Source organism: Notolepis coatsorum (assembly GCF_963971535.1).
Source record: "Notolepis coatsorum genome assembly, chromosome: 6".
Classification (NCBI taxonomy): domain Eukaryota; kingdom Metazoa; phylum Chordata; class Actinopteri; order Aulopiformes; family Paralepididae; genus Notolepis; species Notolepis coatsorum.
The window spans coordinates 52571718-52599294 of NC_140170.1; the positions used below are offsets into that span (position 1 = coordinate 52571718).

A 27577-nucleotide genomic window follows, 5' to 3' on the forward strand; every position below is an offset into this window, starting at 1 on the left:
ATCGAAAAACCCTGACGAAGTTCGAATCCCAAAAACAGGCTTCGGGGACAGCCTTAACACACCCTCCTCCTCCTCTCCTCCTCCCTCCTCACTCCCCCCGCCCCCTCCCCTCCCTCCTCCTCCCCTACCTCCCCTCCCCCTCCCTCCTTCCTCCTCCCTCCTCCTCCTCCTTCCTCCTCCCTCCTTCCTCCTCCTCCTCCTCCTCCTCCTTCCTCCTCCTTCCTCCTCTCCTCCTCCTCCCTCCTCCTCCTCCCTCCTCCCTCCTTCCTTCCTCCGCTCCTCCTCCACTCCCTCCTCCTCCCTCCTCCTCCTCCCTCCTCCTCCCTCCTCCTCCTCCCTCCTCTCCTCCTCCTCCTCCTCCCTCCTCCTCCTCCTCCCTCCTCCTCCCTCCTCCTCCCCCCCCTCCTCCTCCTCCTCCCTCTCCTTCCTCCTCCTCCCCTCCTCCTCCCTCCCCCTCCCCTCCCTCCTTCCTCCTCCCTCCTCCTTCCTCCTCCCTCCTTCTTCCTCCTCCTCCTCCCTCCTCCTCCCTCCTCCTCCTCCTCCCTCCTCCCTCCTCCTTCCTCCTCCTCCTCCCTCCCTCCTCCTCCTTCCTCCTCCTTCCTCCTCCTCCTTCCTCCTCCCTCCTCCTCCTCCTCCCTCCTCCTCCCCTCCCTCCCTCCTCCCCTCCTCCTCCTCCTTCCTCCTCCTCCTTCCTCCTCCTCCCTCCTCCTCCCTCCTCCTCCCCCCCTCCTCCTCCTTCCTCCTCCTCCTCCTCCTCCTCCCTCTCCTTCCTCCTCCTCCCTCCTCCTCCTCCCTCCTCCTCCTTCCTCCTCCTCCTCCCCTCCCCCCCTCCTCCTCCTTCCTCCTCCCTCCTCCTTCTCCTCCTCCTTCCTCCTCCTCCCTCCTTCCTCCTTTTCCTCCTTCCCCCTCCCTCCCTCCCCCTCCTCCTCCCCTCCTCCTCCTCCTCCTCCTCCCCCCTCCTCCTTCCTCCTCCTCCTCCCTCCTCCTCCTCCCTCCTCCTCCTCCCTCCTCCCCCCTCCTCTCCTCCCTCCTCCTCCTCCCTCCTCCTCTCTCCTCCCCCTCCTCCCCCTTCCTCCTCCCTCCTCCTCCCTCTCCTCCTCCTCTTCCTCCTTCCTCCTCCTCCTCCCTCCTCCTCCCTCCCTCCCTCCTCCTCCTCCTCCTCCTCCCCCTCCTCCCTCGTCCTCCTCCCTCGTCCTCCTCCTCCCTCCTCCTCCTCTCCTCCTCCTCCCTCCTCCTCCTCCTCTCCCTCCTCTTCCTCCTCCTCCCTCCTCTTCCTCTCCCTCCTCCTCCTACCTCCTCCCCCTCCCTCCTCCTCCTCCCTCCTCCTCCTCCCTCCTCCTCCCTCCTCCCTCCTCCTCCCTCCTCCCCCCTCCTCCTCCCTCCTCCTCCTTCCTCCTCCCTCCCCCCTCCCTCCACCTCCTCCTCCTCCCCCCTCCTCCCCCCCCTCCTCCCTCCTCCTCCTCCTTCCTCCTCCTTCCTCCTCCTCCCTCCTCTCCTCCTCCCTCCTTCCTCCTTCTCCCTCCTCCCTCCTCCCTCCTCCCTCTCCCTCCTCCTCCTCCTCCCTCCTCCTCCTCCTCCTCACCTGTCTCGTGGAGCTCCCGGCCAGGCGGACCCTCTCGGCCACGGCTCCCAGCAGGGTGACCAGGCGGGTCTGCTTGTCCAGCTCGGCTCCCTCAGCCCGCCCCACACAGACACAGCAGGGGCCCCCAGCACCCGCTCGTACCGCCGGCCCCACCCGGGGTCCTCCACCGAGTCCCTCAGCAGCCTGGAGGAGGGGTCCACACAGGCACGCTCAGCAGGGCACACAGAGGCACGCTCAAGCAGGGCACACAGAGGCACGCTCAGCAGGGCACACAGAGGCAACGCTCAGCAGTGGCACACACAGAGGCACGCTCAGCAGGGCACACACAGAGAGGCACGCTCAGCAGGGCACACAGAGGCAGCCGCTCAGCAGGGCACACACAGAGAGGCACGCCTCAGCAGGGCACACACAGAGAGGCAACGCTCAGCAGGGCACACAGAGGCACGCTCAGCAGGGCACACAGAGGCACGCTCAGCAGGGCACACAGAGGCACGCTCAGCAGGGCACACAGAGAGGCACGCTCAGCAGGGCACACAGAGAGGCACGCTCAGCAGGGCACACACAGAGAGGCACGCTCAGCAGGGCACACAGAGAGAGGCACGCTCAGCAGGGCACACACAGAGGCACGCTCAGCAGGGCACACAGAGAGGCACGCTCAGCAGGGCACACAGAGAGAGGCACGCTCAGCAGGGCACACAGAGAGAGGCACGCTCAGCAGGGCACACACAGAGAGAGGCACGCTCAGCAGGGCACACAGAGAGAGGCACGCTCAGCAGGGCACACACAGAGGCACGCTCAGCAGGGCACACAGAGAGGCACGCTCAGGCAGGGCACACAGAGAGAGGCACGCTCAGCAGGGCACACAGAGAGAGGCACGCTCTAGCAGGGCACACAGAGAGCACGCTCAGCAGGGCACACAGAGAGGCACGCTCAGCAGGGCAACACAGAGAGAGGCACGCTCAGCAGGGCACACAAGAGGCACGCTCAGCAGGGCACACAGAGGCACGCTCAGCAGGGCACACAGAGAGGCACGCTCAGCAGGGCACACAGAGAGAGGCACGCTCAGCAGGGCACACAGAGAGGCACGCCTCAGCAGGGCACACAGAGAGAGGCACGCCTCAGCAGGGCACACAGAGAGGCACGCTCAGCAGGGCACACAGAGAGAGGCACGCTCAGCAGGGCACACAGAGAGGCACGCTCAGCCAAGGGCACACAGAGAGGCACGCTCAGCAGGGCACACACAGAGAGGCACGCTCAGCAGGGCACACACAATGAAGTCAGTCATTAACACCCTTTCACTGCCACGCGACAGAAGGTTAGCCCTTTACTATCACACAACCGACGGCGATGCTCCATCATTAGCATCATTAGCCGGCTGTCGTGTGGCAGTGAAAGGGTTAATATCATTATGCTGTTTATTTTTATTTTTTTATAAATTGGTGTGTTATTACTGGATCTTAAACTAAACAAGTCCTAGTAGAAAAGTAATATCATGTTTTTTTTTGTATCAAAAGAAATGTTTTTTTTTCTTCCTAAAGTGGAAGAAGGCCTCTATTGCACAGATTAAAGGACACTTCACTCAGTTATGAGACACCTATCCGATTATAGTTCCTAACTGGGAATTATTTCAGTCCATCCAGAATGCACTCTTGTACCAGTCTTTTTGGTTTTTGAGATATTAAAAGTAGAAAAAATACCATCATTTGTTAGCGATGCTAAGTGGAAGTCAATAGGTGTACACATAATGCAGTTCACCAGAGGTCAGAGCACAGTGTTGTCTGTAGTGCAGCACCTTGGGAAAGATTTAGGATTCAGTGCCTTGCTCAAGGGTACTTCAGCAGTGATAAGAAGGCAATTCAGATGTAACGCCAGATCCCCTCCAGGCACCTGCTCACAGTATGACTACACCTTCATCGTCAGTGACAGCCTTTCAGTCTATTGTTCAGCCTGTTCTTTCTTCTTTCAATTTCACGACACAAAAACTGGGTTGACTCACCAGTAGAGGTGTTTGTTGTGGTGCTAGTGGTTGACTCACCAGTAGAGGTGCTTGTTGTGGTGCTAGTGGTTGACTCACCAGTAGAGGTGCTTGTTGTGGTGCTAGTGGTTGACTCACCAGTAGAGGTGCTTGTTGTGGTGCTAGTGGTTGACTCACCAGTAGAGGTGCTTGTTGTGGTGCTAGTGGTTGACTCACCAGTAGAGGTGCTTGTTGTGGTGCTAGTGGTTGACTCACCAGTAGAGGTGTTTGTTGTGGTGCTAGTGGTTGACTCACCAGTAGAGGTGCTTGTTGTGGTGCTAGTGGTTGACTCACCAGTAGAGGTGCTTGTTGTGGTGCTAGTGGTTGACTCACCAGTAGAGGTGCTTGTTGTGGTGCTAGTGGTTGACTCACCAGTAGAGGTGCTTGTTGTGGTGCTAGTGGTTGACTCACCAGTAGAGGTGCTTGTTGTGGTGCTAGTGGTTGACTCACCAGTAGAGGTGCTTGTTGTGGTGCTAGTGGTTGACTCACCAGTAGAGGTGCTTGTTGTGGTGCTAGTGGTTGACTCACCAGTAGAGGTAGTGTTTGTTGTGGTGCTAGTGGTTGACTCACCAGTAGAGGTGCTTGTTGTGGTGCTAGTGGTTGACTCACCAGTAGAGGTGCTTGTTGTGGTGCTAGTGGTTGACTCACCAGTAGAGGTGCTTGTTGTGGTGCTAGTGGTTGACTCACCAGTAGAGGTGCTTGTTGTGGTGCTAGTGGTTGACTCACCAGTAGAGGTGCTTGTTGTGGTGCTAGTGGTTGACTCACCAGTAGAGGTGCTTGTTGTGGTGCTAGTGGTTGACTCACCAGTAGAGGTGCTTGTTGTGGTGCTAGTGGTTGACTCACCAGTAGAGGTGCTTGTTGTGGTGCTAGTGGTTGACTCACCAGTAGAGGTAGTGTTTGTTGTGGTGCTAGTGGTTGACTCACCAGTAGAGGTAGTGGGCTTGTTGTGGTGCTAGTGGTTGACTCACCAGTAGAGGTAGTGTTTGTTGTGGTGCTAGGGTTGACTCACCAGTAGAGGTAGTGGGCGATGTTGATGTTTCCTTGCGCTCTGGACAACAGGAACATGACGAGAGCATTCTTCAGGTGACACTCAAACTTCAACGCCTGAGAGAGGAGATGAGACATGGAGGAGCGCAGCAGTCACAAACCAACATTGTTTATTTCAGATGCTGTGTGTATGAGGAGGGGCCGGGTACAGCTCGACTGACATGGCTAAAGCTTGAAAGTTTACAGATTTTGACTATGATTAATTTTGTGTGTGTGAGTGAGTGCGAAGTGAACATGCTTGCATCTGTATGTGTGTGTGTGCGTCTGTATGTGTGTGTGTGTGTATAATAGTATACCTGTACTAGCTGCGGCAGGTAGTCGGCAAGTTCATCATCAGTACTCGACTCGATCCAACTGACGGCCACGGTCCTCACCTCTGTGTCTGCAAACCTATAGGACACACACACACACACACACACACACACACACACACACACACACACACACACACACACACACACACACACACACACACACACACACACACACACACACACACACACACACACACACACACACACACACACACACACACACACACACACACACACACACACACACACACACACACACACACACACACACACACACACAGGCCTGTGAGATACTTTATGAAGAGTGTGATTGATCCACACTAGCGATAAGACTTTGAATCCACATGCAAATGAGGGCTTGAGTAGCCAGTAGATAGAACGTGTGATAGAACATGAAATAGAACATGAGATAGAACATGAAATACTGTATCTATATGCTGAGAACATGTGTCCTGTTCATAAAACATTACAGAAGTATGTCAGTGTTAGAAAGACATGTCTTTTTTAGACTTCCGGTTTGACCGCGGAAGAACATGGCTGCTTAACTCGCGAGCTCCCCGACAGCAAAATGATTTAGCCCCGGAAAACATTTATTAACAACACCAGGGTACATATTTAATAGGGATGAAAGAAGGGGCTATCACGAGACGTAGGGCGAACACGATTACAACTGAAAAGGACGACGGAATGGCAGAGAATGACGACGTAACGGGAGGAAAAGATGGCGACGATGACTGTGAACAAGAAGCCACGCTGTTGAACATATACAACAAGCTCAAAGACTTCAGAAAAGACAATGAGCGTCAGTTTCGGGAGATAAAGAATGATATGAACAAAATGAACGACAGGCTGTGTGAAACGGAGGGGAGAATCGGAGAAAATGAAAATGTGCTTGATGCGGCGACGGTTTTAATAAAAAAACTGATACAGAGGCAGGCCGACATGGAGGCTAAACTGCTCGACCAAGAGGGCAGAACGAGGAGAGAGAACCTGCGGGTGTATGGTATCCCGGAGGAGAAAGAGGGAAAGGACATGCATGGATTTCTAGACGGCTTGTTTAAGGACGCACTCGGACTGCCTCATGACATGGACCTTCGTATCGAACGAGCACACCGGGCACTGGCCCCAAGGCCTAACAACCCACAGCTGAAACCACGGTCAATCGTGGTTAAGTTTGGGAGTTACAAAATGAAGGAAGAGATAATACGCCGAACGTGGCAGAAGAAAAACGTCTCATGTGGCAACGAACGCTTCTATGTCGACCATGACTTCCCCACTGAAATACTGAAGAAGCGAGGAGAATATGCCGAGGCCAAGAGAATAATGAAGGAGAAGAATCTCAAGTTCCAGACACCGTATCCAGCGAAGATGAGGGTATTCTACGAGGATGGCACCCGCCTGTACCAGAGCGCAGCGGAGGCGACGGCGGATATGGCAAAACGTGGATTCAAGATCACCGTGGTGAACCCGACTACCGACCCGGACCGAGAGGAGATACTGCGGCTGTCTACCTGGCAGACAGTGGGAAGAAAACGGGGACCGGGGGACGACATGCAGGCGACGGGGACTGAACGCCCCACACAGCAGGGCAATGGACATCACGGATACCGGGAGAAACTACAGGGATTCAGACAGGGACAGTTGGAGGCGGACAATTGAGATAAAGTTCATGAAGCGCATGGATACAGATAAGTCACGGGGGCATCGTCATAGAATAAATAACATCACAAAATGCCAATATGTATATAAAAGAAAAGACAAAAAAAAAAAAAAAAAAAAAAAAAAATGTGAAATGAGAATAGAGGGCAATGGATAGGAGAGTATGATAAAATTGTGGGAGGGGAAATATCCCGGATGGATACAGGAAAAGTATATCGAAATGAACCACAGGCCATTATGGCTATGTCATAGAAGTTACAATGTACCAATATATATCTGAGAGATATACAAATGTTAATTGTTGGAAACGTTACCGTTTTGTCAAGTTCAGTTGAATTGATCGCACTGTATATAGATTACAGTGTGAGCCATACGTTACATCAGGGTATACAAGATAGTAGGGGCACAGTTTTGGGCAACCTGCCTTGTGCCATATGCACTCCTCTGTTAGTCGAGGGGGACCAAGGTGCATGGGTGAGTATCGATCTCACCCTCGGTACGACTGTTCTATCTGGGGTCATATCGAACGTAGCTTGGGTAAATGTGGGGGGGGGAAATGTATTTATGTTTTTATATGTTCTTTTTTATTTCATTGTATGCTATACTATTGTATATATATCTTCACAGTCTCAGGAACTAGATATGGAAATGTGGGAGATGGCGCCCCAGACATAGAGGTACTACGTCCTGGATTGCACAGGGGAGATGCATTACGAGGAATATGGGGCTGATTAAAATAATATCGTGGAATATAGACGGATGTCATCATCCCATTAAGAGAAAAAAGATATTGACGTTCTTGAAACAAAAAAAGACGGATATTGCACTAATTCAGGAATCGCACCTGGATGAGGAGGAGTCGGCCAAGCTTAAAAGGGATTGGGTGGGACAAATATACTATAGTACGTTCTCTTCTAGGAAGAGGGGGGTGGCAATATTGGTGAGAAAAAACATAGACCTAAAGGTGCACAATAGTTTCTCACATGATGAGGGAAGATGGGTTATACTGGATGCCGATTTAGAGGGACAGAGGACTACTTTAGCTAATATATATGCGCCCAACGGGTCGTCCTCAGACTTTTTCCATGAGGTATGTGAGGTGATCAGGAAAATAGGGAATAGCAACGTAATCATAGGGGGGGACTTCAACCTGGTTGGAAACACCTTAATGGACAAATCGTATCAACCCAGGACCGCTGACAACGCAGGGAGACTGGCGGTTGGTGTTCTGATAGAGGAATTGGGTCTAGTGGATATTTGGAGGGTTATGAACCCACAAGAAAGAGACTACACGTTTTACTCTCACCCGCATTCCTCATACTCTAGAATAGATTATTTCCTGATCTCTAGCGCACTGGTAGAACAGGTAGCAGATACTGGGATAGGGAACATTGTAATATCTGACCATGCTCCGGTTGATTTAGTGATCACATCCATGGAGGAAGGGCAACGATCTCGGAGATGGCGATTCAATAACCTGATGTTAAATGATGAAGGATCGTGTGCGTACATTAGAACTATATTTAAGGAATTTTGGGAACTTAATGAAGGGTCAATAGATGATAGTGGCATAATGTGGGACACATGTAAAGCTTACATGAGAGGACGACTCATACAATACGGTGCGATACTAAAAAGGGCAGAGAAACAAAAAATGACAGCGTTAGATGAGGAAATTAAAATACTCTCGAAACAGCACAGTCAGAGACCAGACCCAGAAACGTGGAGAAACCTAAGCAAATCCAAATACGAATTGAACAACATATATCAAAAGAAGGCTGAATATGCATTATTTAGGACCAACCAAAGATATTATGAACAAGGGGAGAGAGCGGGTAAAATACTAGCGAATCGGGTTAAACAAATGCAAAATCAAAATATTATATCCTCAATTCGTAATAAAGATGACAAGATTATTACAGACAAAAAGGAAATTAATAATGTTTTCAGGTGCTTCGACCAGGACTTGTATACCCCACAGAAGGCGGTGGATCAGCTAAAAATGGACGCGTTCTTCGACAAAATCAAATTACCGTCGTTATCGAAACAACAAGTAAAATCAATGGAGGGGGGGGTCTCGATAGAAGAAATACACGCGGCAATCAACAGCCTTAAATTGGGTAAAGCACCAGGAGACGACGGGTTTACTCCCGATTTCTACAAACAATTCAGTGATATAATCGCTCCGAGACTATTAAAAGTATATGAGGATTCATTGTTAAAGGGGGGCTTGCCCACTAGCATGAGATCGGCCACTATTACGTTACTACAGAAAAAGGGCAAAGACCCTCAATGCTGTGGAAGCTATAGACCTATATCCCTGAGCAATTTGGAAGAAAAAGTATTGGCAAAGATACTTGCGAATAGAATAGAAGATGTACTACCAACTTTGGTGCATTCAGATCAAGTGGGCTTTGTGAAGGGGAGAAACTCAGCTGATAATATCCGCAGACTCCTACACATAATGTGGAAGGTCAGGAATGATACAGAACCTACAGTGGCCTTCTCATTGGATGCCGAAAAGGCCTTTGATAAGGTGGAATTTGCATTCTTATTTCACACGCTAGAGCGCTTCGGGTTCGGACCATCGTTTACTGGGTGGGTAAAACTGTTATACACAAATCCGATGGCATCAGTATTAACCAACGGGATCGTATCCTCGCCCTTTAACCTAGGGCGGGGGACGAGGCAAGGTTCTCCGCTTTCTCCCCAAATGTTTGCGCTCTTCCTCGAACCACTTGCTATCGCACTAAGGACTAATCAGGACATCAAAGGGGTAATAGCGGGGCAGGTAGAACATAAATTATTTTTGTATGCGGACGATATCTTATTGGTATCCAGCAATCCCCGAACAGCAGCTGGGGTCATTGGAACTATTATCGAGTCCTTCTCCGAAATATCTGGGTACACAATCAACTGGAGCAAGTCAGAAGCAATGCCTCTCTCTAAGTGTTGTCCCCCTGATATCAGAAGGGGGTGGCAATACAGATGGATGCCGTCAGGGTTGATATACCTAGGATTAAAGCTGATCCCAGGTCTGAAAGAGTTGATGCAAGCCAATATTGCCCCTATAATCGAACACATTAGTGCTCTGACCCAGAATTGGGCCAAGATGAATATGTCCCTCCTGGGGAAGATAAACTTAGTAAAAATGATATTGGCTCCCAAATTAAATTATATCCTATATATGCTGCCGCTGACTCTCCCGACCCAGTTACTCAAACAGTATGACAAAGTCATTAATGTATATCTGTGGGGGGGCAAAAGGCCGCTATTTGGACGGGCCAAAATGTATGCAGCAAAGGAAAATGGCGGCTTATCCCTGCCTAAACTAGATTGGTATCACTATGCATTCTCGCTCTCCCAGCTCTCCAAACTGAATCACTCGTCTGAGGAGGCACCTGCTTGGGTCAGGATGGAGGAGGAAATGATATATCCCTCATCTCTGGAATCCTTCCTGACACAATCAGACAGACCTATACCTTTTAAAAACCCTTTAATGGCATTTATCAGGGAAACTTGGAATCAATCGCACAGAATGACTGGTGATAGCCCATATTTAACTACGAGAGCCTCTATATGGTATAATAAGAAACTAAAGATTGGTAAGAAATCAGTCATATGGGACGATTGGATTAAAAGGGGGATACATGTTGTAACTGAGGGGTACAATTCCCTGACTGTATTACTAGATATGATACTTACTACCACTACCTTTGTACTTAATATTCGGCCACCCAGTACACGGCATAAATATATTATCATAAACACTCTCACGTAGATGAAACGGATCCAACACAAATGTACGAAGTCGAAACAGGTCTTTATTTCTACACAGCGATGGTGTGTAGAACAAGCACTTAATCACTTAATTACATTTATGAATTGAAATAGTATGCACTTTTATGGCAAAGAGTATTCGTCGGTATATCAATAGAGAATGTCCAATCTCTGAAGGCGCAGGTGGTAAATATACGACCTGGAATAGTTAAGGAATAACAGCAATGATACTTTAATGATTATATACTAGATACACTAGAGGGGGTTAATCCGGTCGCTTGTAAGCCGACAGGAGTAGGAGGGGGGGGGGGGGTAGAATCCGGCTGCCTCGTCCGGCCAAGGGTATCCCAGGTGAACCCACTGTAGTGCCGTTCAATGCGCCGGCGATCCTTGGACCACAGATGAAAGCAGGTGGACTCTTTGTGGGCCGGCTCTCTCCGGTCCACGGGGGAGAGACGTGAAGCGACCTCGTCTTGCAGAGCGTCTCCTCACCTTGCGTCCTCTCCAGGGGGGGGGGTTCCAACACACGGCAGTGTCGGGGGTCTTTATCCATGGAATAATCAAAGTATACAAAGCATAATCCGTGCCTGGGAAGGCGGGCTGTCGTCGGTAGAATAATCCGGTATACAGGTCCACTCGCTCGTCGGCTCTGGGGCTCCTCGGGTGCAGCTTCACATGGGGTCAACCACCCTGGGTAAGCAGCCAGTTCTCTGCCCGAAACGATGGGGTACTGACTACGGTAGTATTCTCACCGCACGAAGCACTATATATTAACAGACTATTATTAGCTTAATAGACTACGTCCAACTCAACGATATAGTGCCAAATATGACTATTCAAATATTAATATACACGATGTCTCAATACCGATGGTAGGCGAACTTGGCCTTACTCCCACACGTGGCGTCGCGGGGAGGCTTTACGTCTGTGACTCTATTGGAGGGTAAGAAACTGGACTGAAAAGAAAGTCCTACTTTAGTAGCGCAGTATATATACGCACTATGAACAAATAGTCCCATTAGTGGTGCGGTAGCCAGATTCCTACGCGGAACTAGGACTTGTTCGTACATGTGGAGCGGTACGTTTGAACTGGGTCTGAGGGGTATGGCAGCCTGGCACCAAGGTCTGGACCAATAGTAGAATGGAGACTATTATGGGATGTTCAGTAGGCTAGAATGGATATTCAATGCATATTGTACAAGGAATATACAAGGGATATCAGGGAATATTAGAGAATATACAAATACAATTAAATATATATATATATAAATAAATATATATATTCGGTTTAATCTGGCCCTTCACAACAGCCACCCCCTGAATAGGTCCCAGACCTAATCAGTTAAACAGAGACAGATTAATCGCGTTGTCTATTTACACATAAGGGTTTGCTGTAGGGGTCAGTCAACTTCACAAAGTCATAGGGTTGTAGGGTCATGGTCATCATCGATTGTGTCTGGGAGTCGAGGCAGTTCTATGAGCCTTGCCACGGGACGGGTGTAAGTGCGACCCTGGACGAGCACTTCAGCTGCTCGGACCTTGCCGTCGGCACCGGTGATCACTTTGCTTACGCGGCCGGCCGGCCACATAGCTCTGGGCAGTGATTGATCAATAATCATGACGACTGTTCCTTCTGTCAAATTGTCTCTCTCCTTTACCCACTTCTGGCGGGTCTGTAGAGACGGTAGGTAGTGCAGTAGGAAACTGTTCCAAAACTTGTCGGCTAATACTTGGCTGTACCTCCACATTCGTCGGCCGTTCGCTTCTTCAGGCCGGTACATTGTCTGGGGTAATGCAGGATCTAGCCGCCCCATCAGGAGTGTGTTGGGGGTAACTGGGTCGATATCCGCCACATCACTGGAGACATATCCGAGGGGCTTCGAGTACTCCCTCAATCTCCGTGAGGACTGTCATTAGGACTTCTTCCGCCACAGTCTGGGCCCCAAGTACTGCGTACAGGGCTGTCTTTATGGAGCGCACTTCTCGTTCCCAAGTGCCACCGAAGTGGGGTGCGTTTGGGGGGTTGAATTGGAAATCAACCTGTGCTGGAGCGAGGTGGGTCTTAAGTTCTGGGCCCATAGCTTGGAAGCTCTCTCTCAGCTCTCTTTCGCCGCCTTTGAAGTTTGTCCCATGATCGGACAATAGGGTAGACGGTCTTCCTTTCCGTGATGTGAATCTTCGGAAGGCCATAAGGAATGAGTCTGTGCTCATGGTCGGGAGAAGCTCGATGTGTATCGCTCTGGTGGTCATGCATTTGAATACAATACCCCACCGCTTCTCGGTTCCTCTTCCTTTCTTTATGTGCAGCGGGCCAAAGCAGTCCATACCCGTTGAGTGGAATGGCTTGTCACCGATTCGGAGGCGACATGGAGGAAGGTCAGCCATCCTTGGTATGCTGGGCTGCGCGCGCCACTTGCGGCAGTCTAGACATGTTCGCTGGAAGCGTCGTACCGCCTCTCTTCCTTGTAGGATCCAGTAACGACGTCTGATTTCCGCGAAGACTCTTTCTGCTCCTGCGTGATGTACATCCTCATCGTATTTCTTTATAATCAGCTCTGTGACCTTGTGTCGGCTGTTCAATACGATCGGGTATTTAATGTCATCCGGTAGATTGGGGGCTCTGCGTAGGCGACCACCCACTCTGATGAGGGTATGAGCGTCGCTCTCGGGGGCCAGGTGAATTAATCTGCTGTCGGATGGGACGGGCTTTCCTCCCTGTAGACAGGCCAATTCATCGGGGAACGAGTCTCTCTGGGCTCGCTGCAGTAGAAGCAATTCTGCTTCCTCGTAGTTAGCTGCTGACATATCAGCGGGGGACTTGCACTCCGGGTGGTACCGCAGGAATGTTCTTTGTTGTGCACTCTCTATGGACGTGCAATCGTCTATGTTAGGGTCGGTGGAGGCTACGGTGCTCAATCCACAGAACACAGACTTCTTATTTTCCACCTCCTCTGGACTTGCTTCCCTCGGGATAGGCATGGGCCACTGTCCTTCCGGGAGTCTTAGGAATGCGGGGCCGTCACTGTAGACATTGCGACGGGTGAGGTCATCCAGGGGCATCCCCCGGGTGATGACGTCAGCTGGGTTCTGTTTTGTATCAACGTAGCGCCACTCTGTTTCTCCGGTTAACTCTTCGGTTAAGTCTTGAATCTCGGTGACTCTGACTCCCACGAAGACTTTGTACTTGCATGAGTCCGATTTGATCCAGGCGAGTACCGTCGTGGAATCTGACCACAGGATTGTTCTAGACACCGGTATGGTGAGCTCACGTTGGATGAGCGTGGCTAGGTGCGCTCCGGCTAGGGCTGCGCAGAGCTCTAGACGTGGGATAGATTGTTGCTTGCGTGGGGCTATTTTCGAGCGGGCGAGGACAAATGCTGTGTAGATCTCTCCCCCCTGGTCTTGGGCCCGCAAGTAGGCTACTGATCCGTATGCGACCTCTGAGGCGTCACTGAAGACGTGTAAGTCCATTTTACATGTCTCTGGCCTCACCGTGGGTGGGAAGTAGCTTCGGCGCATATTAACGCCTGGGAGTGAGTGGAGCTCCATCTCCCACTCTCTCCAGGTGTGCGGGAATGGGGTCATCCCAGCCCTGGTCCTTGTCCCACAATGCTCGTACAATCATTTTTGCCCTGGTGGTGTACGGTAGAATACATCCTAGCGGGTCATATTGTCGGGCGAGTGTTGTGTACACACTCCGTCTGGTGGTCGGCGCCGCCGCCGGCCTTCCCTGCTCCGTAGTCAGGGGCTTGTGTCTGTAGTGAAGCGAATCTGTTTTGAATCGCCACACCAATCCCAGGGTCATCTCCTGGGCTTCTCCCGGGATTGTAGCCATCCAGGTCTCGCTGCTGGCTGCCTTGTCCTCGGAGGAGAGGCTGCGCAGTACTTGCGGATCGCTGCTGGCCCACTGCCTGAGATCAAAGCCGCCTTTGATCAATGAGGCGCAGAGTTTAATCAGGAGAGCCTCGGCTTCTTCCTGGGTCGAAAGGCTTTGTAGACAGTTGTCTACGTAGAAGCTGTTCTTTACGCTGTGTCGGACCTCTTCGTCCGCTGCTGGGTCCTCTGCTACATGTTTCTGTAGTGCAAATGTCGCACAGCAGGGGCTGCACGTCGTTCCGAAGGGGAGGACTTCCCATTGGTAGATGGCTGGGTGCTCATCTCCTGGCTTCTCTCTCCATAGGAACCGTAACAGGGGCTTGTCCGCCTCTACTAATCTCACCTGCAGGAACATTCCTTTAATGTCCCCGCTGATGGCCACCTTTTCCTGGCGGAAGCGGAGTAGAACGCCGAGTAGGGAGGGGCCGAGTGTGGGACCGGGCAGTAACTCTTTATTCAGATTTTGGGATCCGATCTGGTAGCTGCAGTTAAATACTATGCGGTCTTTACCGTTGTGATGGACCTTGTGGTGGGGCACGTACCACGATTCAGTGGTCTGGTCAGCCTCTTTAATGTCCATCTTTGTGACGTGTCCCGCTGTGATGAGCTTCTCAATCTCAGCGCGGTATACACTCTCTTGGGCGGGGTTCTTGGCTAAGCGCCGCTCCGTGTTCAGCAGGTACCGTTCTGTGGCGTCTGTCTTGGCGTGGAAAGTAGGCATTCCTTCTCGCCGCAGGAGTGGCGTGGCGTATCTCAACACGCCGTTGACCGGGACTCTCTTGGTCCCTGTCTCGAGGAGGTGAATGGCGTAAATGTCATCTTTAGAGCGAATGTCTTTCTTTCCGTTCTTAAAGGGCATTTGTTCCAAGGTCCATAGCTGCTCTACGTGTTGCAGGAGTGCGGTTTCTCCCTCTGTGACTCGGGAGTGGAGACATCTAGTGGCTGTACTTCGGTTGAGAGATTTGGCGAGCGGGCCTTGGAGAGTCCATCCCAAACGGGTCTCGACTGCTGCAGGACAGCCTCGGGGTCCGGTATGAACCCGGTCTATCGGGACAATGAGGTCTGCATGGTCGGAGCCTATCAACAGGGTCGGCATAGCATTGTCTATGAGCGGGATCGGTAACTTGCGCAGATGTGCATATTTCTCCATCAGCTTGGCGACGGGGTATGTGTACCGCGACAGTCCTATTTCTTGGCTGGTGAAAGCGTCTGCAATCTGGTACCGTCGCTCAGGCTGGCCGCTTGCTGCGATAGAGAATGAGACATTCTCGCCCTTTATCGTCTTCAAATCTCGTCTTATTGTCCGAATTGTCATTTGGGTTTCGCTTCCCCGCAGCCCTAGCTGGGCCGCAGCGGAGGCGAGCAGCAGGGTCTTCTCTGACCCGTCATCGAGGACGGCGTAAGTGTCCAGGACTTTATTCTGGTAGCTTAGTGTCACACGCACTACTTTTAGGAGTACTCGGGCTCCACTGCTGCTGGCGGGATCGATGTACATGACGCTCGCTTTGCGGCTGGATGGTGCAGGTGAAGGGCGCCGTCTGTTACTGTCGTGAAGTATGTCCAGATGGGCTCCATCGCACTTGGTGCACCTTTTCTTTAAGCGGCATTCGGCTGCCATGTGTGAGCGCGCACAGCGAAAACAGCGCTTGTTGGACTTTATCCATTGACCTGCTTCCTCCGCGTTCAGCTTGGGGAAGGAGTCACATTGCGCTAGCCAGTGTTCTTTCTCACAGTAGGGGCACACTATCTTCCACTTCTCCGTTCTGGAGGGGGTACTGTGGCTCCTGCTGCTCGGTACTGACTCCGATTGGTGCATCACAGTCACCGATCTTCTTCCATCATTTAGTCGTCTGGTTCCTTCTCTGGAGCCAGGGGTGCTCCGTCCGAATGTATCTAGCCGTAGGCTGCTGACTTCTCTCGCCAGGAAGTCTGCTAGATCGAGGAGGTTCGGTTCGGGGCCATTCGGGTCTCTGTGGTCCCTCTGCCGCCTAAAGCGCTCCTGACGAGCGGGCGGCAGCTTCTCCAGGATCCTTTCCACATTTGAGTTGGCGTAAAGTTCATGCCTCCCCTTCTCTCTTTGCGCTCCCAACATCCCTACCAGGGACTGCACTCTGATGGACAGGTCGTCCAGTGCTCGATTGTCTATTGCTGGGGGTAAGCGGTCGATGTGTCGGATCTCCTGGATCACGTAATCCCATATGCGCCCATACCTCTGGTCCAATGCTACCAGCGCTGCTGTGTATGGGGTGGTGGAAGTCGCGTAGGCGAGCGCTATATTATGTGCGCGGGGTACCTTTAAGTGCTTCAGTAGGATGGCGTATTTGTGGCGTTCATCCAATACATCCACCAACATGGTCTCCAGACACATGCGGAGTTCTGTATACTGGGCCCGGTTCTCTTGCGCAACTGGGCACGGTGGTGTAGTGGTTAACACTGTCGCCTCACAGCAAGAAGGTCCAGGGTTCGAATCCCGCTTGGGGACCAGGTTTCCATGATGCCAGTTACCCAGGTGGGGTATCTCCCAGGCCTTTCTGTGTGGAGTTTGCATGTTCTCCCCGTGCTCGCAAGGGTTTCCCCCCCCGATAAGACAAACCCAATGGAAAAACATGCACAACAACAAGATCGCTAACGCTGTGGCGTCCTTGACGAAGACGGACAGGAGCACTTGGATTGGTCCCCTGGCGCGGCTCACGTGGCGCCTGTCTGCTCCCGGCTGCCCTTGGGGGGGAAGGACGACGGGATGGGTTAATCGCAGATACGCATTGTATGCATGGTTCGCATGTGTGCCAAATGGTGACCTCGGAGCAGGTCCTAAATTATTAAATTATTATTATATTGGGTGAAGTCGGGTACCATAGGCGTGCCAATGTATGACGCTGACTGTGGATACATCGGCGAGCGTTGGGGGAGAGGCCTCCTAGGCGAGTCTCCTCCCGCTCCTTGGTATGGGCTGGTACCGGCAGTGTACCATGGCCCGCTTGTCCAGGTGCTGTTCCTCGGTGCGGGTCGTGCGTCGTGCTCACCCGGGTATAGAGTCGGGGGTCTGTAGCGCAGCTCCGCGGGAGTATAGCCTGGGCTGTACCGGGCCTCCTGGTCCGGTAGAGTACTGTGCTGTCTTCGGGCGTGGTTCTCCTCCTCTTCCTCTTCGTCTTCAGTTAGGTCATCCAGTGTTTGTAGTCTCTGGTTTAGCCTCTCCACAGGATATGCTGCTCCTTCCCGGTTGCTAGGTCTCGCTTGGACCGGTGGGGGGAGGTGGTCTGTGGGGGGTATAGACCTCGTCTGTTGGTCAAGTTCAGGGTTGTTTACTCGGCTAGGGGATGCCGCCCTGGAGGTGTGTCTAGACGAGTTCCTGGAGCCTCTGGCGGAGGGAGAGGGTGTTGTCCGTCTGATCAGCTGTTCTATTAGTTGCGACTGCTGTCTGTCGCGCGCTGCGTCCCGTTGAGCACCGGCTCGTTCTCGGGCCACATTCTCTTCCATCTGAATGCGTCTTATTTCTAGACGTATCTGCTCGTGTTCGCTTCGCTGCTGGATCTGCAGTCGGTCGCGTTCAGCAGCGGCGTTCAGGCTGATGAGGAAGGCCTGCTGTAGGGTCCTCTCTGCCTCTGGAGAAGGCGGTTGTATAGGGGAGCCTTCCCTCGGGGTACTCCTTGCGGAGCCTTGGAGTTCTATCTCCACGGTGCTCTCCCCGTCTTCTTCCGTGCCGAGTTCTCTCTCTGTAGCGTTGTATTCCTCCCGGGACTCATCGGGGACTACTTCTTCAGTACTGGCGGGGTGTGAAGTCATGTCTGGTTCCCACTGGTCCCCACCGTGAACTTGGTCAGTTACATTAGAGCCCGTAGGGGCCTCTATGGTCGGGGTAGTCTGGGCGTTGGGGTTAGACATACTTTTACTTTCTAGTTTTACCGCGTTTACTGTTAGTAGAAGACTAGGTTGTTGACTGACAGCGTAAGCCTCTAAGTACTGAGGGAGCCGTCGTTCGCGCTGCGGGCGTTGGTTAGGAGGATCGTTTCGTGGAGTGTTCATCATAGGCCATTTCAATATTAATAACACTATATTAATATTACACTAATTACCATCCGGCTCGAAGGACCAATTGTAACTGAGGGGTACAATTCCCTGACTGTATTACTAGATATGATACTTACTACCACTACCTTTGTACTTAATATTCGGCCACCCAGTACACGGCATAAATATATTATCATAAACACTCTCACGTAGATGAAACGGATCCAACACAAATGTACGAAGTCGAAACAGGTCTTTATTTCTACACAGCGATGGTGTGTAGAACAAGCACTTAATCACTTAATTACATTTATGAATTGAAATAGTATGCACTTTTATGGCAAAGAGTATTCGTCGGTATATCAATAGAGAATGTCCAATCTCTGAAGGCGCAGGTGGTAAATATACGACCTGGAATAGTTAAGGAATAACAGCAATGATACTTTAATGATTATATACTAGATACACTAGAGGGGGTTAATCCGGTCGCTTGTAAGCCGACAGGAGTAGGAGGGGGGGGGGGGGTAGAATCCGGCTGCCTCGTCCGGCCAAGGGTATCCCAGGTGAACCCACTGTAGTGCCGTTCAATGCGCCGGCGATCCTTGGACCACAGATGAAAGCAGGTGGACTCTTTGTGGGCCGGCTCTCTCCGGTCCACGGGGGAGAGACGTGAAGCGACCTCGTCTTGCAGAGCGTCTCCTCACCTTGCGTCCTCTCCAGGGGGGGGGGTTCCAACACACGGCAGTGTCGGGGGTCTTTATCCATGGAATAATCAAAGTATACAAAGCATAATCCGTGCCTGGGAAGGCGGGCTGTCGTCGGTAGAATAATCCGGTATACAGGTCCACTCGCTCGTCGGCTCTGGGGCTCCTCGGGTGCAGCTTCACATGGGGTCAACCACCCTGGGTAAGCAGCCAGTTCTCTGCCCGAAACGATGGGGTACTGACTACGGTAGTATTCTCACCGCACGAAGCACTATATATTAACAGACTATTATTAGCTTAATAGACTACGTCCAACTCAACGATATAGTGCCAAATATGACTATTCAAATATTAATATACACGATGTCTCAATACCGATGGTAGGCGAACTTGGCCTTACTCCCACACGTGGCGTCGCGGGGAGGCTTTACGTCTGTGACTCTATTGGAGGGTAAGAAACTGGACTGAAAAGAAAGTCCTACTTTAGTAGCGCAGTATATATACGCACTATGAACAAATAGTCCCATTAGTGGTGCGGTAGCCAGATTCCTACGCGGAACTAGGACTTGTTCGTACATGTGGAGCGGTACGTTTGAACTGGGTCTGAGGGGTATGGCAGCCTGGCACCAAGGTCTCGACCAATAGTAGAATGGAGACTATTATGGGATGTTCAGTAGGCTAGAATGGATATTCAATGCATATTGTACAAGGAATATACAAGGGATATCAGGGAATATTAGAGAATATACAAATACAATTAAATATATATATATAAATAAATATATATATTCGGTTTAATCTGGCCCTTCACAACACATGTACTAGGTGATATAGCCGGGGAAGATGGGGTTTTGCCTTTTGAGGATATTAAAGAGGATTTTGATATAGATAATAAAAACTTTTATAAATTCCTACAGATTAGACATTGTATATAGTCATCAATAGGAGGACCAAAGTGTGGCCCGATTACTGCGATTCAAGAAATATTCTATAAAGGATGGCGTAGGAAAGGCGGTGCGTCAAGATTTTATGATGTTATAAGAGAATACAATGCACCCAAATTGGCGGGTCTGAGATTGAGCTGGGAGAACGATGTACGTGAGGATATTACTGAGGAAATGTGGGAGAAACTGGTGTCCAAATGGGGTAAATTCTCTAGGGAGGCGCAATCACAACTTATTTTTTACAAAGTGTTGAACAGAAGCTATTGGACGCCTAGTAAACTGGCCAGACTGAAATTAAGGGACAGTGACATCTGCTGGAGATGTGAGAAGGAGACAGGCACTTTACTGCACATGCTGTACGAATGTGAGAAGGTCCGGAAAATGTGGGATCAAATTGTGATATTCCTAAGTAAGGTTCTGAATGTGAAGATAAATAACGCCCCAATGGCATGTGTTTTGGGTATAGTACCGAAAGGGATTAAACTGCCTAAATACCGGGGAATGTGGTATAGAATGGCCATGATATCAGGATGTAGAATTGCATTACGACATTGGAAATCACCTGTTGATATTACTTTTAAAGAATGGATGGAACTAATGTTCCGGACAGCATCATATGAAAGGGTGACGTATAGAGTCGCAGGGAGAGAGGATATTTTCGCTGAGGTATGGGACAGTTTTCTACACCTGACTGAACGGTCTGGGGACAAATGATTAAGGTGGGATTACAATGTTATCAAGGATGAATATGAAAAAGGGGATCTGATCTGATGGTACTTGTGCTTTATAATCAGTGATGCCGGTAACGCGTTACTAAGTAACGCGTTATTGTAATCTGATTACTTTTCCCCGAAAATAGTAATCTAACGCGTTAATCTTTAAAAGCCAGTAATCTGATTGCAGTTACTTGTCCAAGTGGCTGTGCATTACTATTTCGTTACTATCTCATCATAAATTCATAATGCAGGCGGAATGCAGTATTTTATTTCGTTTTCGACAGTCAAAAATACATTTTTGAGCTGTTTTTCTTATTTGGGAGTGACGTGGTGTGGCAGTGAAAGGGTTACACAAGAATGTGTCCCGCGGGCCGCGGCGTGACTGGACTCTCTGTCTGTGAGTGACTCTGCTTTGGCCCAATCACATTCCCCATCCACAGCCTGCGAATCAGAGGCAGAGTAGGGCGGGTCTTCACAGCACGTCATGTGACATATGCGGCAATCGTGTGACAGCAGGGCTCCGTTGCATTCGTCTGAGAATTCCACCCCAAAACGCTTACAGGAAGAAAAAACACGGCTTATTATTATTACCGAGGCGCGCGGCTTATTATATTATTAAAACAGCTACTTGTGGGCACTCATAAAAACACCGTGGTCTACAAGTTGTTTAGCGAGAGGATGGTGGTAATGTGCTTCAATAGAACAATGGATCAATGCCATGTCAAAACTCGGCTCCGCTGATCTGAATACACACACAGACACACACACACGCGCGCGCGCGCGCACACACGGGATCGCAGCAGCCACACACACATTTCCACCGTCCAATAGACAAGCGCCCTTTTCGACCGCGTGACATTGTTCAGAAGGTCTCGGTCCGCCTCTGTGTGAAAGCAGGCGAACCAAATGAAGAATGCAATGTTGCAACTTCACCCCCAGAACCGCACCGAGTCCACCAAAACTATATGTGAAAGCGACCTAAACGTAAATACTGTCTACCGCTAAAAACAGCACATCCAATTGCATTGAAAGCATCTGGAATCACAACACTACGACGCTTCGACTAGGTACAGGAGGACTCGGAGGCCAGCCAAACAGCAAAAGAGAGAGATTGTTTCTTTCCCTATTGATTAATGTATATTTGATGGTGGCAGAGCAAAAGCTCTTATTTGCCAGATTTACAGTTAATTTACATGTTAAAGAGAGACTGATTGTATGTTTATAGAGAGACATTTATAAAAACAATTTAATAGTTACAGTTGATATAATTGAATAGTTCAGCCTGCATTTGTTAGATGTGAATGGATACACTGGTTTTGTAAAACCACTGGCTGGCTGCTCTAATGCTGTGAGCATCATAGACTGTTGCTTTACCATACTTGATGGTACAGAAGCTGAAGCACTAGTTTAACAATTTACGTTATGTGCAGAGAAACAAGTTAAAAACAATTTATGCACTTTCAATAAAGCGTTTTAAAAAAACTGTTGGGGGAACGACGACGACTTCGTAACCTAGTTACTTTCAAAGTAACTAAGTTACTCTGATAATCAAGTAATCAGTAAAGTAACTTGGATTACTTTTTAAAGGAGTAATCAGTAATCAGTAATCGGATTACTTTTACAAGTAATCTGTGGCATCACTGTTTATAATGTATTGTGTATGTATGTACATGTATTTTATGTCCGGATGGTGTATCTATGGAACGGTCACTGTCTCTATCACACTCACATGTGCGCAGGTATAGCCGCATACAAGTATTTAGGATACGCATATTCATATGTGTACATAATAGGTTTACACACACTCATATACACAAGGATAAGTTATACACGTCAGGGGCACACATACATGCACATACTCACTTATAGGAAATAGGCATACACACACCTACATATACACATAGTTGAAGTATAGGCTTTCACTGACACATATGGGGGATACACATGTATATAGGAGACACACACATACGTAGCTGAGACGCACATATATATATATACACATCTGAGATATAGACTCACATAGGGGGCAGAGGCACACATGGATACGAGACACACACAAGAGATAGGAGTACAGTCACATACCAGAAAGATGCACACACACACATATGAGGCATGTACACATGCTTACGTGATACACGTACCCACATACATGTGTTGGAGACATGCGTGCATGCATGTTATCATGCACAACTGCGTGTGTCTGGGGCGCTTTCTCTCACATGCAATATGGAGAAGGGTGGCATCCCGATAGAGGATGCAGCACATACCTGCTCGAAGGTAGTTCGGTCTACATGCAAAGTATATATATCAGGGATGTATACGCATAATGTATAGTATAGTATGTTTCTTTTTTCGTAAGTTTTTTATTTATTTTCCATGTCAGTTGTTAATGTATTTGTATGAGTCCTTTACATGTTTTGTATGTTCTTACAAAAAAGAAAAAGGCAAATCCTGGAAATTGCATATGATGATGTGGAAAGAGATGTTTTGAATATTGGAGAGATTTGTGCAAAAAATATCAATAAAAAAAAAAAAAAAAAAGAAAGACATGTCTTTTAAAAAAGAGGGTCCCTCCACATTTCTGCTGAGCAAATCCCATGACTCTTCCACGACCAATATCCTCCAGTGTTTACGTTGAAACGTTAAGATGTTCTCTCGTTTTACAAAGTCCCACGACGAGGACATGCGTTACTGTGGTGTTTATTCCTTCAACAGGACCCAAACCAACGAGCTGCCAAGCTCCACATTAAACACTCGACTAGTTGGAATAAATTCCCATGACTTCCTAAAACATTTTGGCCTCATAACATCGAGGGGGGGGGGGGGGGGGGGGGTCATGTACGTACTTGGAGTCCAGAAGTTCCAGGGCGCTGACGGGGGCCAGCGGGGCCAGTGGTGCAGCAGGGAGTGGATGTGAGCCATGCTGGCCCAGTCCCAGCTGGGGGCGCTGGCCAGGACCTTGGGCAGGCTGCTGGACCAGTGCTGACGACAGTGGAGCCGGTGGTCCCACAGCAACTGGTGCTCCGCCCGCTTCAGCCTGACAGGAGAGAGAGAGAGGGGAGAGAGGGAGGGGGGAGGGGGGAAGAGGGGAGGAGAGAGATGGAGAGAGAGAGATGGAGATGAGGGGAACAGCATGAGAGTAAAATAAAGAGAAGTGCAATGAAATCATAGTGTTAAGAGAATGCATGTCTATGCATGATGTATGCCAAGACTTGTTCAGTTGATACAAAGTATTGCAAAAGTACACACGTTTTGTGTGTGTTTATATATAGTGTTACCAACCCTAGGTATGTATATCTGAATGTATCAGTAAACTATCAAGACATTGTTTTAATGAAATATAGCAAAATCCCAAAATCAACATTTCACACAAACTGCGACTTCCATCTGAAAACGATACAATAGAAATGCATCACAAGTGTCCTTGATTCCCTCTCCCCTCTCCCTCTCTCCTCTCCCTCTTCCTCTCTCCTCTTCCTCTCCCTCTCCCCTCTTCCTCTCCCTCTTCCTCTCATCTCTCCTCCCTCTCCTCTCCCTCTTCTCTCCCTCTCCCTCTCCCTCTCCCTCTCCTCTCCCTCTCTCCCTCTCCCTCTCCCTCTTCCTCTCCCTCTCCCTCTCCCTCTTCCTCTCTCCTCTCCCTCTCTCCTCTTCCCTCTCCCTCCTCCTCCCCCATTCCCTCTTCCTCTCTCCTCTCCCTCTCTCCTCTCCCCCTCCCCTCTCCCCCTCCCTCTTCCTCTCCCTCTCCTCTCCCCTATTCCCTCTTCCTCTCCCTCTCCCCCTCCCTCGCCCCTCTCCCCCTCCCTCTCCCTCTCCCCCTCTCCCTCTTCCTCTCCCCTCTCCCCCTCTCCCTCTCCTCGCCCCTCTCCTCCTCCCCCTCCCTCTCCCTCTCCCTCTCCCTCTCCCCTCTTCCCCTGCACTAAAACAAACTCCCTCACTGTCGGGAAGAGGAAGGACACTCTTATCTCCACGAGTCAAACAGACAGTGAAGCACGTTAGCAGCACAGACTGGAACACAGACCAAGGAAACCAGGACATGTTTTTGTCTTGATAGATTGTTCTTTTCCTCCTTTTGTAAGTCAGTGGAATGATGAGTCGACAGTCAAGATAAGATGATCCTTTATTGATCCCCTAGGGGAAATTCAGGTGTCAGAGCAGCATATATAAAATATAATAATAATAATAATAAATAATAAAGTACTATAAAAAGTAATAAATAAAGTAATATAAATATAAAATAGTAATATAAAAAAAGCACAAACACAAGATAGACCAGTGTTATGAGTCTCTAGTGCAAAGAATCAAGATAGAACCAAGATAGTCGTTGATGCGAGTCTCTAGTTCTCATGTCCCGAGTTGAGACAGTGATAACTCTGATGGCTGCCGGTATAAAGACCGGCCCAGGCAGTTTGTGGTGTGTCGGGGGGGGGGGGGGGATGAGTTTTAGGCTGAACGTGCTCTTCATTCTGGGCAGCTCCTCGTCGAGGGGGTGAGAGGGGTTCTCCAGGATGGCTTCTAGCTTTTTCCTCATCCTCCTCTCAGCCACCACCTCTAGGTTATCCAGCTCACCACCCACTACGGAGCTAGCCTTCTTCACCAGCTTGGTCAGCTTGCTGGAGTCCCTCGAGTTGATGTTGCCCCCCCCAGCAAAAAAGAGGACGCTGGCTACAACCGACTGGTAGAACGATAGCAGCAGTGGGCTGCACACGTCGAACGACCTGAGCCTCCTCAGGAAGAACAGCCTACTCTGTCACTTCCTGTAGAGGGCCTCAGTGTTGTCCTACTCTGTCACTTCCTGTAGAGGGCCTCAGTGTTGTCCTACTCAGTCCCTTCCTGTAGAGGGCCTCAGTGTTGTCCTACTCTGTCCCTTCCTGTAGAGGGCCTCAGTGTTGTCCTACTCTGTCCCTTCCTGTAGAGGGCCTCAGTGTTGTCCTACTCTGTCCCTTCCTGTAGAGGGCCTCAGTGTTGTCCTACTCTGTCCCTTCCTGTAGAGGGCCTCAGTGTTGTCCTACTCTGTCCCTTCCTGTAGAGGGCCTCAGTGTTGTCCTACTCTGTCCCTTCCTGTAGAGGGCCTCTGTCTTGTCCTACTCTGTCCCTTCCTGTAGAGGGCCTCAGTGTTGTCCTACTCTGTCCCTTCCTGTAGAGGGCCTCAGTGTTGTCCTACTCTGTCCCTTCCTGTAGAGGGCCTCAGTGTTGTCCTACTCTGTCCCTTCCTGTAGAGGGCCTCAGTGTTGTCCTACTCTGTCCCTTCCTGTAGAGGGCCTCAGTGTTGTCCTACTCTGTCCCTTCCTGTAGAGGGCCTCTGTCTTGTCCTACTCTGTCCCTTCCTGTAGAGGGCCTCAGTGTTGTCCTACTCTGTCCCTTCCTGTAGAGGGCCTCAGTGTTGTCCTACTCTGTCCTTCCTGTAGAGGGCCTCAGTGTTGTCCGACCAGTCCAGATTTTGTTCGTGTGAACTCCAAGAAACGTGTAGGACTCCACCATCTCTACCTCCTCCCCTCCAAGGATTATGGGAGAAGGGGGACCCTTCCTACCTCTCCGATAGTCCACCACCAGCTCCTTTGTCTTGCTGACGTTGAGTTGAAGCTCTCCACCAGAGCCCTGTATTCAGCCTCATCGTCATCCACAATGTAGCTGACGATGGAGGAGTCATCGGAGAACTTCTGCAGGTGGCACGTCCTTGTGTTGTAGCGGAAGTCGGAGGTGTAGAGGGTAAACAGAAATGGTGACAGCACGGTACCCTGTGGAGCGCCAGGTGTTGCTCACCAGCATCTCTGATTGGCTGCCCTGAAGTCTCACGTACTGAGTCTGCTGGTGAGGTAGTCGGTGATCCAGGCCACCATTCCCGGTCCAGCTGCATCCCAGTGAGCTTCTCTCTAGCCACAGCGGCTGGATGGTGTTGAATGCGCTGGAGAAGTCGAAGAACATGATCCTCACTGTGCTGCGTGGTCTCTCCAGGTGTGTATAGGCCCTGTGGAGCATGTAGGTGATGGTCTCTCGGTGATGGTCTCTCCAGGTGTGTATAGGCCCTGTGGAGCATGTAGGTGATGGTCTCTCGGTGATGGTCTCTCCAGGTGTGTATAGGCCCTGTGGAGCATGTAGGTGATGGCCTCTCCAGGTGTGTGTAGGCCTGTGGAGCATGTAGGTGATGGCCTCTCCAGGTGTGTGTAGGCCCTGTGGAGCATGTAGGTGATGGCCTCTCCAGGTGTGTGTAGGCCCTGTGGAGCATGTAGGTGAGGGCGTCCTCCACACCAATGTTTGCCTGGTAAGCAAACTGCAGGGGGTCCAGGGAGTCACTCACCAGGGGCTTGAGGTGCTGCAGGACCAGCCGCTCAAAGGTCTTCATGACGTGTGACGTCAGAGCGACCGGCCTGTAGTCATTGAGGGCACTTGGGCGCCCCTTTTTGGGCACCGGGACAATGCAGGAGGTTTTCCATAGCTGGGGCACCCTCTCCAGTCTCAGGGAGAGGTTGAAAATGTGCTGGAATGGTGCGGCCAGTTGTCCAGCGCACGCCTTGAGCACCCTGGGGTTGGTGTTGTCAGGTCCTCTGGCTTTGTTCACGCTGATTTGAGAGCTGCCTTCGGACCTGGTCATTAGTGATGATCAGCGGGGTGGGGTGGTGCGCCTGCCATCGCCGGTGGTGGTGGTGGGGGACACTGGTGCGGATGGGTGGGTGGGGTTGTCAGGTCAAATCGGTTGAAATAGTCACATGACTTGTGTTTTAAGCCACTAGATGGAGAAAAGAACAATCTCTATGTACGTCTGTCTGTAGAGAAGATCAACGTGTCTGTATTTTTTATTCATATTTCATCTTGTTCTTTACCTTTTATTCTTATATATTTTCTGTTGTCATTTCTATTACCCCTGAATTTATCCGACTCCTGAATTTCCCCAAAGGGATTAGTAAAGGAACATCTTATGGTCTTATTTTAATCCAA

At 50.3% G+C, this 27577-nt stretch overlaps 1 protein-coding gene across 1 annotated transcript in view; it reads right to left on the reverse strand.

The window, feature by feature from the left end:
- Positions 1 to 27577, reverse strand: part of pik3c2a (phosphatidylinositol-4-phosphate 3-kinase, catalytic subunit type 2 alpha) — a 227092-nt gene that overhangs the window by 51823 nt on the left and 147692 nt on the right. Inside the window, 7 exon segments of the mRNA XM_084315562.1 lie at positions 1583 to 1675; positions 1677 to 1700; positions 1702 to 1765; positions 4606 to 4700; positions 4940 to 5033; positions 23491 to 23530; positions 23533 to 23681. Coding sequence (XP_084171688.1) covers positions 1583 to 1675; positions 1677 to 1700; positions 1702 to 1765; positions 4606 to 4700; positions 4940 to 5033; positions 23491 to 23530; positions 23533 to 23681 — 559 coding nt within the window.